The 18,653-nt window shown below is 44.6% G+C and overlaps 1 protein-coding gene across 15 annotated transcripts in view; it reads left to right on the forward strand.

Annotated features, from left to right (window-relative positions):
- Positions 1–18,653, forward strand: part of FNBP1 (formin binding protein 1) — a 120,571-nt gene that overhangs the window by 68,477 nt on the left and 33,441 nt on the right. For all 15 annotated transcript variants that reach the window (XR_013981399.1, XM_080989817.1, XM_080989822.1 and 12 more), the window contains exons 5-8: positions 1,498–1,560; positions 2,216–2,320; positions 12,878–13,006; positions 16,290–16,436. Coding sequence is in view for 14 of the 15 variants with exons in the window: in XM_080989817.1 (XP_080845943.1) it covers positions 1,498–1,560; positions 2,216–2,320; positions 12,878–13,006; positions 16,290–16,436 (444 nt within the window). In the remaining variant the exon portion in view is untranslated. The remainder of the gene's footprint in view (positions 1–1,497; positions 1,561–2,215; positions 2,321–12,877; positions 13,007–16,289; positions 16,437–18,653) is intronic.

Consider the following 18,653-nt stretch of genomic DNA (forward strand, 5'->3'; position numbering starts at 1 on the left):
CACTGGACTGACTTAGTTGTGTGTTTTTTTAATTCGAAAAATAATACCGTTGCATAAAGTGATAATGCTCATACATATTTCATAATATTCCGTTTTCCATAATGAAAGTATTGAAATAATGAAATACCATGGCCATTAGGTCACCAGTTAAAGTCCTTTTAAACAAATTCTCAGGTTAAAAATGAAGCCATAAGACAATTAAAAATATATGAAAAAATATTTGTTCAAGAAAATATAATGACAAAAGGATTAATGTCATATTTGTATAAATCTATTATAGAGGTTCCATTTTGCCCTCCGCAAAATTTGGGAATCTGTGGGAATTGAACAGGAATTTAAAAATCGAACAAGAGGCTATGGGTAAAAGCACGATATAAATCTATATGGGCAACAACAAAATAAAGAGCACTTAAAATTTTGCACAACTGGTACAGTGGTACCTTGGTTTTCAAACTTAATCTGTTCCGGTAGTCCGTTCGACTCCCAAAACCATTCAAAAACCAAGGCGTAGCTTCCGATTCGCTGCAGGAGCTTCCTGCACTCCATTGGAAGCTGCGGAAGCAGTGTCAGACATTTGGCTTCCAAAAAACGTTCGCAAACTGGAACACTTCCAGGTTTGTTGCATTCAGGAGCCAATTTGTTCAGGAGCCAATCCGTTCAAGTACCGAGGTATAATTGTACTTTACATAAAGACACCTATTCTATATAAAATCGAACAGTTATCCCATGTGTTGGAGAGGATGTCCCATTATAAGGACATATCAGCATATGTGGTGATAGTTTCCAAAAATATAAATATTTTGGTAAAATGTATTTACAGAAATGTCTTTAATTAAAAGCATTTCCGATTACTTCAGGACTAGCTCTACTTCATTTGTATAGTCATGATATGGTGCAAACTGGAAATAAAGAGCTCATAACACATTTATTAACCGCTACAAGAACAACCATTGCCAGGACATGGAAATCATTGCAATTATTAACCGTGGACCAATAATATAATGCAATTTGGTTAAGAGCATTATTGGAAAAACTGGCACAAAAATTAAAATTAGCAAGAGGCCAAAAGAAACATGGCTATTTTTATGCAGTTTGGTATTATTTTATTGATTATATGAACCATGAGGCATACAACAGAACAGTACCTATAGTTTACACCGTAGTTTGACTTGCATGAAACATGTTTTAATTTTCTTCCTTACTCCCTATAAATTCCTATAAACCCCTATAACTTAACATTGTTATTGATTCAAAATAACCTTTTATTAATGGTCAAAAATCTAAGCATATACATTATTAAACATAATTTAACACAACTTGATAATATATTGAGAAACGTTTATCTGAGTGTATACAGTTTTATTTTAAATCTCATTTTGTGTAACTGTTGCATATCATATGTCTAAATGTAATAAATAAATATAGGGCAAACAGGTGTACATACGTTTTTGTCTCAGTACAGTTCCTTAATAACTCTTTGCTATGGTTTTACAACAGCACTTTCATGACGGCAGAAAAGCTCAGCAGCACATCGAAACTTGCTGGAAGCAGCTTGAATCGGTGAGTTAAAAAAAGCCCCCCTCCTGACGTTGGTGGGTCTTACGCAGGGGTTTCACACAAGGAAGGGTCTCAGACAATCTCCACGAGGTCCAGGAACATTCTTTCCAGAAGAGGCAAGTCAAGTGGGTTAGGTGTTGTGCTCCTGAGCCACATCTTATTTTATTTATTCTTTATTTCACTACATTTATATACTGCTTGATTGAAGTTTATGTGAGGAGCAAAACATCAAAATCATAATTGAAAGCCCATTGCAAGCATTCCAAAGATAAATAGTGAAAAGAGATTAAAACACATAGCTTTCTACATAAGCTTGCTTAAACAAAACTTTTTTTTTTTGAAAAGGGTACAGCAATGCCTGATGTCAAGAGACAGGGAATTCCTTGCTCAAACCTTATTTCCTTCCATTATTATTATTATTATTGTTATTGTTATTTACATTTGTATCCCACCTTTCCTCCAAGCAGCTCAAGGTGGGTTAGATAGTTTTCCTCCTCCCCATTTAATCCCCACAATGACCCTGTGAGGTATGTTAGACTGAGAGGTCACACCCAGCTGGCCCAAACTTCATGGCCTAGTAGACGGGATTCGAACCCTGACCTCCCAGGTTCTAGTCTGGCACTCTAACCGCTACGCAACCCTGCCTTTCCCTTAACAGAGTAAAAGAAGATTTGAAAGGGACTGCAAAGAAGCAGACAGGGCACAGCAGTATTTTGAAAAGATGGACGCCGATATCAATGTAACAAAAGCAGACGTCGAAAAGGTAAACAAAAAAAAATGGAGGCCGGAGATTTGGGAATTTTCTGCGAAGAGGGATTACATGTTATAAACCACTTGGGAGTCGTAGTTCTGTGAGGGAAATAGGGGGCTTCCTATCAACTCTCTGCACCCAGGATTCTTTGGGGGAAGCCATGACTGTTGAAAGTTGTATGATACTGCTTTAAATTGGAATCATGACAACTGTTAGTATATTTTATTGATTGATTGAGCTCAAGGTGACGTAAATACTCTCCCCCTTCTCAATTGTTTCCCACAGCAACCCTATAAGGTAGATCAGGCTGAGAGGCAGTGACTGTCCCAGGGTCACCCAGTAAGTTGAACCCTGGCCTCTCCCAACCATTACACCATACTGGCTGTCAGAACAGAGGTCTTAGCTATCATATCACTGTCCTCACAGAGACAGAAGTTGCCCCAATGCTGTTTTAAAAGAAAGTCACACACAAACTTCATACCTAACTGAGCTCCCAAACGGACTGAGCACTTGCGAAACAGATAACTTCCAGTATGTGTTGGTTACTGCTGATTTTGAGAAAGCCAGGTCTGTTTCTGGTGATTGCATCCATAGCGCTCCTCTGGGAATTTCGATATTTCAGACATGGCTTGCTAAAAATAGCCAGGGTGCTCTTCTCAGCTAGAAATAAACTGCAACAAGGGCTAATCTCCATAACTTTTCTGGAGGAGCAAATTCCAGAAGGCATGTAGCTGCATTTGTCCCCCTATTAGGAAAGCTTGCAGCATTTGGGACTTATTCATGCAGCACTTAATTAAACTGTGAAGCTTGCTGCCATAGGAGGCAATAATGGCCACAACTTAGATGGCTTTAAAAAGGGTTGGGCAACCTCATGGAGGAGACGGCTGTTGATGGACAACCTCCATGGTCAAAGTGGGTGTTGGGGTGCATATGCCTATGTTTTTGTTCAAATTATTCAGAACCATGAGGACTAGGTTATTAATTTTAGGCTGTACCTCAAGAATAAAGGGTCTGCTTTGCATGAAGGAAGTCCTAGGTTCAATTCCTTGTAGCATCTCCAGGTAGGGCTGCCCTTCTTGCTAAGGTAGACTGCCTCTGGACATGGGGGTTTCATTTCAGTACAGTGGTACCTCGGGTTAAGAACTTAATTCGTTCCAGAGGTCTGTTCTTAACCTGAAACTATTCTTAACCTGAAGCACCACTTTAGCTAATGGGGCCACCATGCTGCCGCTGCGCAATTTCTGTTCTAATCCTGAAGCAAAGTTCTTAACCCGAGGTACTATTCCTGGGTTAGCAGAGTTTGTAACCTGAAGTGTCTGTAACCTGAAGCGTCTGTAACCCAAGGTACCACTGTATTGTGGTTCAGTGACCTTCACTAAGGCCCACATTACTCCCCACTGACCATGGAATTTTGACCCCAAAATGGCCAAATTGAAATATGGAAAACCCTCTGCAAAAGGCAAACAGGGAGAGAATAAATGTTCTCTCCTCTGTCTGACCTCCCCACCCCCAGGCGTATCTGGTGAAACAGCTGCCACAAACCAGCAAAACATGAAAAAGTAAGGCTTGTTTAAGGCTGCTTATTAGTTTACAGTACTACATGCAGGTCTGCCTGTTTGGATATCTGAATCTGCGATGTATAGGGAGGTTTGGGTACTAATTCCTTGTGTTTGGATATGTGAATTTTCATATAACAAGTGTTTGGATAGCGAGAGCTGCCTGTACGTCCCAATATGGACATGTCTTTCCCTTTGTTAAATTCTTGGCTTGCTGGGGATCCAGCAACTAGATACAAACCAGTCTCCTCCTATCTCACCACATTTCTTTGAAATGCAAAGTGGGGGGGCACTTTTGCCCCCCACACCCTAAATGTAAGCCTGTGCTGTTCGCTGCCAGCTTTAAAATTGCCAGAATCTCTCCCACCCCCAAATACAAAGCTGTACCACAGCAGATTGTCATTCCAAGGAGCATCACAGCTATCAAAACAGTGGCCTGTGTTTTGGCATTTAATTTTGTCAGAAATTATAAATAATGCCAAAGAAACAATTGCTCGTTGTCCAAAAATTCACTGAATATTTTCTGAGATACCAATGAATTGGTCTTATGTATCATCTTGGCAGCTCAAATAGTAATAGCAACTGAATGGAAAACAGCCCAAAACCTTACACTGTGTGCTTGGTGCCACTCAATCTGGAATGTAGCTATAATGGAGAAAACTCTGCAGATTTTGACAAGGACTAGACCCTCCAGGTGCTTTCTATAGGATTTGACATTCCTTTACAACATAGACAACGGAGCCATTATTTTCAAGACAGCCCTCGTCACAAGCCTGGCAAATCTGGAAATATATTTTCATAAGATTTTATTAAGGTTTTTTGCATAATACAATAAAAAGCAAACTAAATAAAAACAAAAACTGGAAAAAAGGAAAATGCAGAGGTAGCTCTGAACCCTTGTCACCCACAGAAAGGGATGGACCCTCCCATCTCTCACCTGGGAGCTCCCCCTTCTTCTCCCAGCCTCTCACCTTGGGAGATCCACCTTGGGAGCATTAAAAGATAAGCACTCTACTTCATTTGAGGTTTCTAAGCAGAGGATTGGGTGGTCACTTGCCCTCGATTCTTTAGCTGTGATTCCTTCGTTGTACTAGATAACCCTTGGGCATCCCTTCCAACTCTGCAGTTCTATGATTTTGTGATTTATCTGCTATTATAACTCTTCTCTGTGTCCTATGTACATTATAAAATGAAATAAAAATGTTATATATATCACTGGGGTTCTCCAAGCTTGTGCAACTAGCCTTGCCAGTAGCCACTTCTGAATGATGGGCCAATAAAATAGGAACTACACACAGAGAGAGCTGTATTTGCCTGCCTCCCTTTGGGTGCTTTGCCGTAAGCATGTGATGTGGGGCTCATCCTTACATAATTCGCAAGTGCAGAATAGGACATTGTTTAATCAAGGGACTGCTGTGATAGTTTGGGGGAAGAGGGGGAGGCAAGCAGGAGGAGGGAAGCTTGGAGGAGGTAGTTTAGCCACTCAGCTTCCAGAGGATGATGCAACAGAATCATTCCCTCTCTCTCTCTCTCTCTCTCTCTCTCTCTCTCTCTCTCTCTCGTGTTTATTTAGGAAGTTTTTAGACAGTTGGGAAAAAAGTAGTTCCTTTTTTTTTTTAGGAAGCTGCCTTGAACAGCTTCAGACTGTTAGTTCATCAGTCAGACTGTTGGTTCATCTAGCTCAGTATTGTCTACACTGACCGGCAGCAACTGTCCAGGGCTTCAGGCAGGGGACATTCTCATCTCTCCTGGGACCTTCTGCTTGCAAAGGAGATGCTCTGCCATTGCCCTATAGTCCTGGAAGGTCCTAGTCCTCATGGTTCTAAAATAATTTTGTTGTTGTTTAGTCGTGTCCGACTCTTCACTACCCCATGGACTAGAGCACGCCAGGCACTTCTGTCTTCCACTGCCTCCCGCAGTTTGGTCAAACTCATGCTGGTAGCTTCAAGAACAATGTCCAACCATCTCATCCTCTGTTGTCCCCTTCTCCTTGTGCCCTCAATCTTTCCCAACATCAGGGTCTTTTCCAGGGAGTCTTCTCTTCTCATGAGGTGGCCAAAGTATTGGAGCCTCAGCTTCATGATCTGTCCTTCCAGTGAGCACTCAGGGCTGATTTCCTTAAGAATGGATAGGTTTGATTTTCTTGCAGTCCATGGGACTCTCAAGAGTCTCCTACAGCACCATAATTCAAAAGCATCAATTCTTCGGCGACCAGCCTTCTTTATGGTGTCTAGCTCAGTACAGATTTTATTTGCTTGGCTCTCACCCTCCACATTCCCAAAGACTTCCTGGCCCTGAGACCAGATCTCTTGCTGGCTTCATTCAGAGACGGCTGCTGTTTTTCTCCACCGGCTTGATGACCTACTTTGCGTATTGTCTGAGCCCATTTTTGGAAGTGACACCCTAGCTTGCTTCTCCATGTGTTTGATTACTTTAGTAGAGCATATATTGTTCCCTTAGGTGTGCAGACACATATTTCTTTGCATCTCTGGGGAGCGCCAACATTGTCCAAAAGTGATGTGTTTGTTTGAATTATATATTTGTTTCAATTAAGAGCTGTGAGTCATTCCACCTGCCCGAGTGGGTAAATTAAGCGGGAGGCGGGGCAAGTTTTTCCTGTGTACATCATCACTCAGTTCATAGTTAAACTATGGAACTCACTCCCTTCAACCAAGATAGCTTTAAAAGAGCATTGGACAAATTCATGGAGGAAGATAAGGCTGTCAGTAGCTGCTAGCCCTGATGGCTATGCTTTGCCTACACAGTTGAAGGCAGTATAATTAATTAATTAATTAATTAATTAATTGTGTAAACTGCCCTTCACCCAAATATCACAGGGCAGTTCAATAAAAACAAGAACTATGACAGAAACAAACTAATAACCCTCCTCCCGCAAATATATTTAAAATGTTAATCAGCATTCCCCAAACAGAGAGCCACCACAGAAAAGGCCTATTCTCGTGTTGCTTCCCCTCATACATCACATGGAGGAGGTGCATGCAGAAGGGCCTCAGATGTTGAACAAAGAGTCGGAATGGTTTACATGGGGAGAACCGGTCCTTGAGGTATTGCAGTCCTGAACTATTTAAGGCTTTATAGGTCAAAACCAGCACTTTGAATTGGGCTCAGAAACTAATTGGCAGTCAGGGCAGTTGGGCAAGGATCAGTGTTACATACTCAAGCTGCCTTGGCCCAGTGAGCAACCTGACCACCAAATTCTGCACCAGCTAAAGTTTCCCAGACTCCTTCAGAGGCAGTCCTAAGTATAGTGTGTTGCAATGAATGCTCCTGAGTTGCTTATTTCCCAATGATGCCTCTGATCACCAGGTGCTGGAAGTCAGTGGCAGGCAAATTCTGTTTCCAGTTTTGCCCTTCCTCTGAGTTCTCCAAGGGTATCTGGCTAGACATTGACAGGAGACAGATGGGGGAAGTAGATGAACGTTTGATCTTACCCAGCATTTAAATTTGCATTTACAGATGAATCTTAACAAAATCACTGTCTCCAAAACAGTAAAACCTGCCTGCAGGTGTCTGGGAATGAACCTGGGACCTTCTGCATGCAAAGCAGATGCTCTGACCCTGAGCTGTCAGCGGGGAGCACACAGCTTCCAAATTGTTGGGGCTGGTGCTTCTCAGGAATCTGCACAGCCCACTTCCTTTACGATGGGTGTCTTGGGAAACGTTCCCATCCACCTTAACGCCTCCTCCCCCACATCTGCACTTGGTAAAGTTGAAAGTGCAAACATTTAACTCCAAGACTTTTGCTTCCTAAACTCTGCTGGAGCGGCAAAAGCTGGCTGGCGGCAGTTTGGGGATATGAGCCTCTTAGCCGTTCTCCTTTTCAAGACCACAGGTTTCTGTTTTGCGTTTCAATTCTTTGCCCATTTTGGGGAAACAGCCTCTCTCTCTCCGGCTCACGAGACTCTCAGAACCTGCCCCCATTTATCTTCCCTTTTTTCCCCTTCGTCACTAGCTCAAAAGCTGCTCCTGAGCTTTGGATATCCTTATTGGGTCACTCGGTTCTTAGAAGTTTTTGGAAAGCTGGGGGGTGGAAAGGAAATCTTCTTGCAGCAAGCTGCCTTGAACTGAGTCGGACCATTGGTCCATTTAGCTCAGTATTGTCTGCACTGACTGGCAGCAGCTCTCCAGGGTTTCAGGCAGGAGACCTTCCCAGCCGTTGGGGATTGAACTCAGGACCTGATGCATGTGAAACAGGTGCTGTGAGCTACGGCTTTTCCCCCATAATGAAGATCTCTGTGCCCCACCTTGAGCTTCTTGGAGGAGAGGTGGCGCAAATGGGTGTTAATAAATAAAGCCAAGTCTCTTCTTGCACTGACATTTTAAAAGGGAAATTCCTTCCTGTAGCACCTTAAAGACCAACTAAGTTAGTTCTTGGTATAAGCTTTCGTGTGCAAGCACACTTCTTCAGATACACTGATACTTCAGTGTATCTGAAGAAGTGTGCTTGCACACGAAAGCTTATACCAAGAACTAACTTAGTTGGTCTTTAAGGTGCTACAGGAAGGAATTCTATTTCGACTATGGCAGACCAACACGGCTACCCATCTGTAATTTTAAAAGGGGCGCACTTAGAAACACAAAACAGAGTTTGCAATTGAACAGCAAGAACAACAAGATGGTATTATAGGAAAGGATGGTTCCTAACAGGAGTTATAGGAAAGGGTGGTTGTTTTTTCTCTCATCAAGCCTCACTTCCTCAGTTGGTTAGAGCATGGTGCTGATAATGCCAAGGTTGCAGGTTTGATTCCTGCAATGCAGGGAGTTGGACTAGATGATCCTCAGGGTCCTTTCCAACGCTATGATTCTATGATCACAAACTATGTTCACATAGGGAGAGGCTGTAGCTTAGGGGCTGAGCCTCTGCTCTGCATGCAGAAGGTCCAAGTTTAAATCTGCAGCCCTGAAGAACCACTGCCAGCCAGCCTAAACAATCTTGAGTTAGATGAACCAATGGTCTAACATGGTATTCGGCAGCTTTTTATTTATATCATTAGAAGCCAGCTGCAGTTCTGGAAGCTCTTGACCAGGCATTTAGTGGGTGAGTTTGAGGGGAGGCCCAGAGTGCTTTTCCTCTATTCCAGGGGTCAGCAAACTTTTTCAGCAGGGGGCCAGTCCACTGTCCCTCAGACCTTGTGGGGGCCAGACTATATTTAGAGGGGGGGGTGAACGAATTCCTATGCCTCACAAATAACCCAGAGATGCATTTTAAATAAAAGGGCACATTCTACTCATGTAAAAACACGCTGATTCCCAGACCGTCCGCGGGTCGGATTGAGAAGGCGATTGGGCTGGATCCGGCCCCTGGGCCTTAGTTTGCCTACCCATGCTCTATTCAGACAACAAATATTCAAACTAAACATCAGGAATAACTTTGTGACAGGCAGAGCACTTCTAAAGTGGAATGGACTACCTTGGAAGGTGGTGGGCTCTCCTTCTTTGGAGGTTTTTAAGCAGGGGTTGATCTGTCATGGAAGTTTTAGTTGAGATTCTTGCACTGCAAGGGTTTGGATTAGACGACCCTTGGTGTCCCAACTCTATGACCATGTGATTCCACTCTGAAACTCCCTTTTTACGCCCCCCCCCGACTTTACTGACCTGAATGACATTAAATTGGACTGTTCCCCCCCCCCCTTTTTTGTTCCAACACCTTTAAAATGGATCCAAGTCCAGCTAAATGTCAGTTTGGCGCTTTCTTCTTGCACTCCCTCTAATAGCAAACTCAAGTTGTGAGGTGCCAATGGAAATAGAGGCAAAACACGATTGGCAAATAAATTTTGGGGTGGAGGGAAGTGTTGTCAGCATGTTCAGGGGAACAAAAGTCTTTACGGAGGAGGAGCACCAAAATTCTCTTCCGTGGATTTCGATGGTGAAAAGGTCAGATGCAGTGGGAATGTAAGGAACTGCCTTATACTTGTCTGTCTCTAGCTCAGTATTCTCCACACTGTCTGGCAGCACCTTCCCAGGGTTTCAAGCAGGAGCTGTGAGTCACACAGAACAGCAACAGGGCTGCCTCCCCCTCCCCACCCCTTGCTGGTATTTTTTCAGCATCAATTGAATCCCAGAGGGAGAGGCTGTGCGGAAAAGACAAGGACGGCCTGGGGCAGGTCCGATACAGAGAGGCAGCAGGGAACCTCTTCTCTCTGGCTGGTATTTCTGCAGTATCTGGAAGCATCTGAATGATCAAAGAATCACACCCCCTGAAGCCCAGAGGCAGAGGCTGTGTGAGAAAGGCACGGAAGGTCCAGGTCAGGGTCCCACACAAGAGGCAACAGAGAGTGCCTCCTCTGCAGGAAGGCTCCCACTGGGTCAATCCATTCCATGTGATTCAAATGGCTGCTGTCAGCCCGTCCAGAAAATCTTTGCACAAATATTTTCCCCTATCAATCCCTTTTGTTTTAGCATTACCCAAACTCCTGCCTTGGCTAGGATTTTTTCACCCTGGAGCCTCCTGTTTTTCTTTTTGTGCAACCTACTTAATGTTTTCTCCCCAGCTCTTCTCCCATCTGTTTCATTTTGGCTCTCTTTCCCTGCTCGCCGCCGGCATCTGAGCTGGGTTTTTCTCCTCCCGCCTGTGGCCCAGATGCCCTCTCTTCCTGTCTCTGCCACAGAGGCCTTTCAGCAGAGCCAAAAACACATGAGGATAAAGGTGAAGGGAGTGCCTCTGAGCGCCTACAGAATTATCAGTTGGAGGCTGCTCCATTGGAGCATGTTGTTCACTGCCCCCCCCCCACTCTGCCCTCAGCCAGCCCCTATCTATCGTACTTGTCTTCTTACAACTGCTTAGATACAGCCTTTCTCAACATGTGGGTCCCCAGATGTTGAACTACAACTCCCATCATCCCTAGCTAGCAAGGCCAGAGCTCAGGAATGATGGGAGTTGTAGTCCAACAACATCTGGGGACCCACAGGTTGAGAACTGCTGGCTTAGAAGGTGACTCTGCCTGCCATTGGCTCTGGCGCCACCTACTGGTGGCCTCCTTGCTTTCTGCACCACCAGCCCCAAGGAGGCTAAAAGTGAGGAGGGCACCTCTGAGCGTATGTGTAATTATTAGCATCAGCTGGAGTCTAGGTCCAATATGGCAGTAGCTGGCTGCAGATTATAACAGAGACATTTTGCAGCGGCTGGGTTGCCCTCCTCCTTTCCTCTCTCCCAGTTAACCTCCTTCTCTAGGCCCTTCCCCTGTGACATCCCCAGGGGCCTCCCCTACGTCTCAGGTTTGGCCCTGAAACCTCAGTGCTCCTGACCTGGCAGCCCTATGCCCCACCACCCTCAACCTTCCCTCAGCCAACCTCCACCTGCCTGCTTTCTTACAACCAAACAGATATAGTGGTACCTCGGGTTACAGACGCTTCAGGTTACAGACTCCGCTAACCCAGAAATAATACCTCAGGTTAAGAACTTTACCTCAGGATGAGAACAGAAATCGTGCGGTGGGGGTGGGAGGCCCCATTAGCTAAAATGGTACCTCAGGTTAAGAACAGTTTCATGTTAAGAACCGACCTCCAGAACGAATTAAGTTCTTAACCCGAGGTACCTCTGTAGCGGCTTTGCCTGTCATTGGCTCTGGCCCCACCTACTGGAGGTCTTCCTGCCTTCTGCCCCACCAGCCCAACGAGAGCCAGCCAGCGTTGATAATTACAGTCAACTATCATTTTGTGTGGGGGTTCCGTTCCCGACCCCTGTGTGTCAACAGTGCATATAAGCGCCCCTCGTTCCCTCCACCCTCATTTCTCCCTTTTCGTGATATGTTGAGTGACGTTTTGAGTCACTTCTGGGTGTAGCACACATGTATGATTGTGCATCTTTTGGACGCATATTAATCGGTCTTTGTATTAGATTAATTATCTGGTTGCTACAGTGCTTGTTGTTTGTTTAACCCACCTTTTTCTCCAGGGAGCTCAAGGTGGCATACGTTGTTCACACTCTGCTAGAAAGGGGTGTGTGTGTGAATGTGTTCAAATGAACCTACAGTATAGAGGTAAAAATTGCATCCATTGCTCTACCCACTCTTCCTTCTGGACCCACCCACCACCGGCATGCGGCCCCTGAGTGGGGCGGAGCGGGGGTGGTTGCCCAGAAGAGAAAGAAAAAGGTTCTCCACCCAGGCTCTCAGGAGTGAGGCATCTCCAAGGCTTCTTAGCAGCAATTCAGAAATTTGATTTCCAAGCTCAAAGTTAGCTGGACTTTTCCTCCTCCCACTTCTCCCGCAAAAGACTGTGTTGTTGTACCTCAACCAAAAGGCAGCCTGCCAAAACTGTAGTTCCGCCTCCGAGTAGATAAACAAGACAGGGACCGGGAGAGGCAGACACACAGGGAGGCTTCAAAAATAAACTAATGATAAAAACAGGCAGGGAGTGGGGGGAAGGAGAGGGTTTCTCCACTCCCGCTGAATCACTCTCTCGGCATCTTTTCCTTTCAGCGTTTGCCCAAAGGTTCTTGGCCCAGCGGCAGAGCACCTGCCGTGCATGCAGAAGACCCCAGGCTCAATCCCCAGCATCTCCCAAGTACTACTGGCTGAAACCCCTGGATAACCATTGCCAGGCAGTGTAGATAACACTGGACCTGATGGACCTAAGGCAGTATAAGGCGGCTTCCAATGTTCTGTGCATATTATTGTAACAGTAATAAACAATAGGATAAAGAAAACATTTCATATTAATAAAAATGCAATCAAATTGAACATACCACTGGTAATCTATAACAAGGACTAACAATAAAGGGGGACTCACTCTTTTCAGGAGGGATTCCATCACATACCAGCAAATTCAGGCTGCTCAATCAAAGCGGATTAGTTGGTTGCCTTAAAAAATGATTGTTTTATTTTATCTTTAACACTGTTTACAGGAGGCACATGGAACACAACTATGGCAATCCTCCAAAATGTGCACTGTATCTGGCAAGCATCATGCACCATGCCAGTGGTATGATACAGGATTAATTCCCCAGGTCACCCAAGTCACTGAGACTTTTATCTTTTTCTTTTTCCTCCAGGCACGGCAGCAAGCTCAGCTCCGCCATCAGATGGCTGAAGAGAGCAAAGCGGAATACTCCTCCACATTACAGAGATTCAACCATGAGCAGCATGACCATTATCATACCCACATCCCTAACATCTTCCAGGTGAGAGCTCCTCTAGCGACCCACTTTCTCCATCTCTTAGGTTATGCCCACATTGTGCATTTAAAGCACACAGTTTCCCCCCGCCAAAAAAAATCCTGTTTTCCCGTCACAGAGCTATAGTCCCCAGGGCTCTGAACAAACTACAGTTTCCGGGGGTAGCCATGTGTTTTAAGTGCAAGTTGCAGATGTGAACTCAGTGACTTATACTTGGTTTTGCTCTGTAATTGTCTTCTGAGCCACCACCTCATCAGGGCAGTTTATATCTAAGATAATTTAAAACACACACACACTTTAAAGCAAGACTAAAACCTTAATGAGCAGACACTTATGGTAAAACCCGATTTATCCAGCTGGAAAAGCCTGCATTCAGCTGAGCCCTACTCAGAGTATACCCATTGAAGCAAATGAACTGGAGCTAGCCATGCCCATTAGTTCCAGTGGGCTTACTCTAAGGAGAATCAACACTGGATCTGTCCCAGTGCAAATGGGCTAACCTAATTGAACGGATTGTCCTTGCAAGGGCTGATGGGAGTTGTAGTCCAACAATGGCCAACGGGCACCATGTTGGTTATCATTATATATTCAGTTCTGTATGTTGCTTTGCCTGCCACACTCCATGATATTGGCTGTCAGCTGTAGGGTGGGGCAGTGCTGGAATGGCAACACTCTGCTTGTTCCGTGTCTACTGCTTTGAAACATCTAGCCAAGGCCACAGTGGCATGGATATCTGCTGCTGCCCTCCCCCCTGGGGGGGCATAGTGGCTCTTCCACTTGTCTAGGGCTCAAGTAGCCCCTTGGTGGTGGTGGAGGAGATCGCAGGGTGGTTGGATGAGCCCATAGCTATTGTTCAAGGGAGCTGGATGGTGACATCACCGTTTCTCGTTCCGTTGCCACCTCTGTTCTGCAGCTGTGAGATGAGCAAAATTTTTTTGCATTGTTATGGGGTGGGCTGGTGTCAGCTGAAAACAGGAACAGCACCCCCACCCCCACCCCAAAGCATGTGCTTGAATTTGATTTTGCAAGTCTCAGGCCTCAGTAATGTATGAACTGCATCAGATCCATTATCCTTCAAGGCTGAACGTTCGCTGCTGATGGTTGTTTTTAATGTCACAGACTTAATTCTGTTTGTGGATGTCACCTAATGGCCAGTCTGCAATGCCTAGCCTGGGAAATAGGCTTCTGGGCATGTGCAGAGAGGATGTCTTGCAATCACCTCAGGAGGTTGGACTGCCCAGCTGCCTTGGTTACAGCTGAAATGGGCAATTGTTTCCCCCATTTACAAATAGATTGTTTGCTTGTTTTCCCAACAGTGTGTCATGAAATGATTAAGAACATCAGAAATGTAAAGTAGGGGCAAGGGGGAACCAAGCAGCTGCATTGAAATCTTCAGAATAAAAGTATTTTCTGGGCTTAAAGATGGACAGATCAATCACCCTTAAATATGGATGAATTTTTATGAGGACCTTTTCTTTTTTTAATTGCAAACTGATACAAAAATGTGGAAGACTGAACTTAAGACTGGAAGAATGGGTGAAACCTTTGTTGTGAATTGAAAAATGATAAACTGAATTGATAGATTCTCCTATCCTAAGTTAGCCTGATTTTTGCCCACTTTGTGCAATGGGTTAGACAAACCTAGAAGGGATTAGCTTAGTGTAATGTCTGAACATGGAAACCTGGGGCTTATCCTTTTGCCCTACCTTTTGCCCTGTTTTTTCCAGAGAGAGGTCTGCGATGTAATACTCTGTGTCTGAGTGTTTGTTTGCCCAGAGCTTTCCCTGTGGAAACCCACTCTTTAAAGCTGAATCAGAGCAAACGCCAATTCTAGTTTCCAGCAGATTGATGTTTGCTCCAATTGAGCTTTAAAGAGCGGGTTTGCATGGGGAAAGCTCTGGAGCCTAAAAAGGGGGAGGCACACAGCAGTGCTTTAAATTGCAGACTGCCTGAAAAGAGCAGAGGAAAGTTGTGTGGATAAGCCCCTGGCTTGCTTCCCCCTAGCAAGGCACGATTGCTAGTCAGCTTTAACATCTATTCGGTTTCAGCAGCATTTCCTTCACCTCTGCAAGAACCAGGCATATTTATTATTTATTCATTTGATTATTTATTTAGAGCATTTGTACCCCCTCTTCAGCCAAAAGGGCTCCCAGGAGTGGCTTATGCACAGTCAATTAAAACAAGACCACCTCTTTCCTCAGGCTTATAATGTATTAAAACAAAAAAAAACATGACACAGAAGGGAATGGGCAGGGAGGTCAGAGGAGAAGATCATACCCAAGCACCAGTTCTTAAACACCTGTTCTGACAGTAATCACTTGGCACAGGCTGTAATGTGAGCAAGCTGCCCCACCTCCTGGCTGGGAACCTTAAAAGGAGGAGCTGCTATTTAAGTACCTATTCTTGCTCCCTCTTAACATTTTTGTGCAGAACAATTTGTTGCCTTTAGGGGAGGAAATTGTATGCATTTTAATACTTTTGAAATATTAGTTCAATTTGTATTGTATTGTACAGTATTGTATTTGCATGGCTATGTTTGTGTCTGTATTTGTGTTGGGATGCTTGTTTTGGCCAAAAGGTGGCATATTAATAAATAGTAACATAACATAAGGGACGCGGGTGGCGCTGTGGGTTAAACCCACTTGCTGATCAGAAGGTCGGCAGTTCAAATCCCCGCAACAGGCTGAGCTCCTGTTGCTCGGTCCCTGCTCCTGCCAACCTAGCAGTTCGAAAGCACATCAAAGTCCAAGTAGATAAATAGGTACCGCTCCGGCGGGAAGGGAAACGGCGTTTCCGTGCGCTGCTCTGGTTCACCAGAAGTGGCTTAGTCATGCTGGCCACATGACCCGGAAGCTGTACGTCGGCTCCCTCTGCCAGTAAAGTGAGATGAGCGCCGCAACCCCAGAGTCGGCCACAACTGGACCTAATGGTCAGGGGTCCTGTTACTTTTTACCTTTAACATAACATCACAGTTCAGGGGCAGGAGGTCATAGTCATGGAAATATGTGGCTTTGATTCGTACCCTTCCCCATGCTTTTTCTGCATCCTGTTTTGCTGTGGGATTAACCCTTTTTTGTTTTTAATTGTCCTGCAAAAGGTATCACCCTTGTTTCTCCTTTTTGCCTCAAATCCTATCGGCAGTCATCACTTGAGTTTGCTATTTTGAGGGAGCGATGACAATGTTGGCCGACATTGCAGGATTGTTAGGAGGGTTGCAAGCGAGATAATGTACATGAAAAGCTTTTCACGCGTTGAAGCGCTGTATTAATGCCGATTCTTATACTTGCAGAAAATTCAAGAAATGGAGGAGCGGAGGATAATCAGGATAGGCGAATCCATGAAGACCTTTGCGGAGGTGGACCGGCAGGTGATCCCTATCATTGGGAAATGCCTGGATGAGATAACAAAAGCAGCTGAATCCATTGATCAGAAGCATGTGAGTTCAACGTTCAATGTTTCTTTTTAAGAAACACGGCTGCTGAATTCTCTGCCAAATTGGTTTTCAGGGATGCTTGACGGAGAATGGTGATCGGTCTGGACCTGGTTGGCTTTTTCTTTTGTTTTCCCCTATTACTTACATTTTGAAATAAAAACACAGCAGCGGTAAGGTATGACCAGCTTAAAATTAGTGCTTTGCCCTATCCCCAAGTGGAAAATAGGTCTGCCACCAAATTTGATCACTTGCCTCTAGCCTTATACTACTTAAGTCACATACTACCCACCCTACACTCCCTCCCCCCTTTCTGGCCTCTGCTTCCCCCCTTGTAGCATCTCCAACAAGATGGAGAGGATGACACAGCTGACGAGGAGCCCTCCCAGCAGTGACCACCAAGTGAACCTGTGTGGGATCTGCCCCCACCCTCCCCTTTATGCCAGGGGCAGACAAAGATCAATTTGTTCTGGGTTTCTGACTTCCTGTTTTTGACATCTATCCCTTTCTGCGGCAGAAAAGGGACTGGCTATTTTTAGCTCCATTGTAGTGGAAGGATGTTTGGATTGTTGTGGGAAGTATGTAATATGGATTTAAGGGGGGGGGGGAGAGCAATTAAAAAGGAGTTCTAAAGGTTGGGGAATCAGAGGAGGAAGACACCACTGCCCCCAAAACCTCAGAATGTGATTATCATTTGACATGTTTACTCTTTCAGTTTTGATCTCTGACTTTCTCTCTTCCTCTCTCCACCTCTTCCTCCCCCCATGGGTGCCACATGTGGGTGCCACAACTAGCATGCTTGTGGCTGTAGCTCTGCCCTCCACATCCTACTGGGAACAGGATGAAGGAAAAAATAAGATACCCTTGCTTTCCGCGGGGCAGGGGGGCGCTAAGCAGGAAAACGGTTGTGCCATTCCCTGCCTTTCTGGGAAATTATAACACCTGTGGTTGGGGTGGAGTGGGGGGAAATTCAGTTCAGGACCAGGTTGCATTTAAAAAGTGAACTTTCCTAATTCATACTTTTTGAAACAGTAAGCAGACTGAAATGCAGTTTTCCCAACCAAGGTTTGTGTGCAAAAATGTAGATATATATACTTGGCAACCTTGCATGCAGAAATGTGTATATGAAAATAATTTGCACTAAAATGCTGAAGAATTTTCACAAGGACTTTAAGGAAACAGATGTGGAAATATGGAGGATAAGATTGAAAAAATGAAAAACTGAAAGAAACTGAAAACGACAGATTCACCCATCCCTAGTAATCAAACTAGTGTCAAACAGCTTTTCAGAATCTCAGGCAGAGGCCTTCAGGTCCATTTACCTGAGGATTACGCATGGGACTATGTGCATGCAAAGCATATCCAACAGTTTGGGTCCAGAATATCTCCACCTGATCCCTTATATCCCTGTCTGGTCCCTGAGGTCTTTTGGGTAGTTTTTGTGGTTCAGATTCACAGCTGGTATTCACCAGGACCCGTTCTGCGTTCAGTATTGTGAGCCAAATTTTGTGGACCCCCCCCCCCTCGAAATGAGAAAGGCTCCCTCGTTGTTAAACTTCCAGTACCTACTGGATATTTTTCTCTTTTTTATTCCTGCAGACATTTTAATGGAATTCTAATGTTTTCACTCATTTTAGACTTTCATTGTATTGAGTGTTCTTTTACTTCACTTAGAGATGTCTGTAACTAATTGGTATGTAAATTGCAGAAATAATTCAAAAATACCACTAAGCCATGAAGCCCTTTTATTGAAACTCATCTTTCTGGGGAATTCAAGGGCTGTGAGATTTCCAAGACAGACAATCCCAGGAGCTTTGAGTTTCCATCAGAGGAGTTTCACGTCACAAACTTTTTTCAAAAAAAGTGAGTAATACTGCATTCTGGCAACTACAATCCTCTGTGCATCATTGGGCTCGTTTGCCAGAAGGTGCTGCTGCTGAGCTGGTCTTCTCTGCTTGAGCACCACTAGTGGCTGGAGTGTGGTACTGCATCATCTAGTCCAGTAGCCATCATGACACAAGTAGACCTATAGGACTCCACCTGGATGTACATAAGCACTCAGACCGGCTCCTCACTTTGAGTTTTTATGAAGGCTGACCTGCTTTCAGTCTGTGAACCTACCGGCCAGCTCTGCCTCCATATTGACTGTGTACAGTGTACTTACTAGTTCTGTCTAGTACACCACTTATCAATGGCATTTAAAAAAAAAACAAAACAAATTAT

Source organism: Podarcis pityusensis (genome assembly GCF_964106645.2).
Source record: "Podarcis pityusensis genome assembly, chromosome: Z".
NCBI classification, from domain to species: Eukaryota; Metazoa; Chordata; class Lepidosauria; order Squamata; family Lacertidae; genus Podarcis; species Podarcis pityusensis.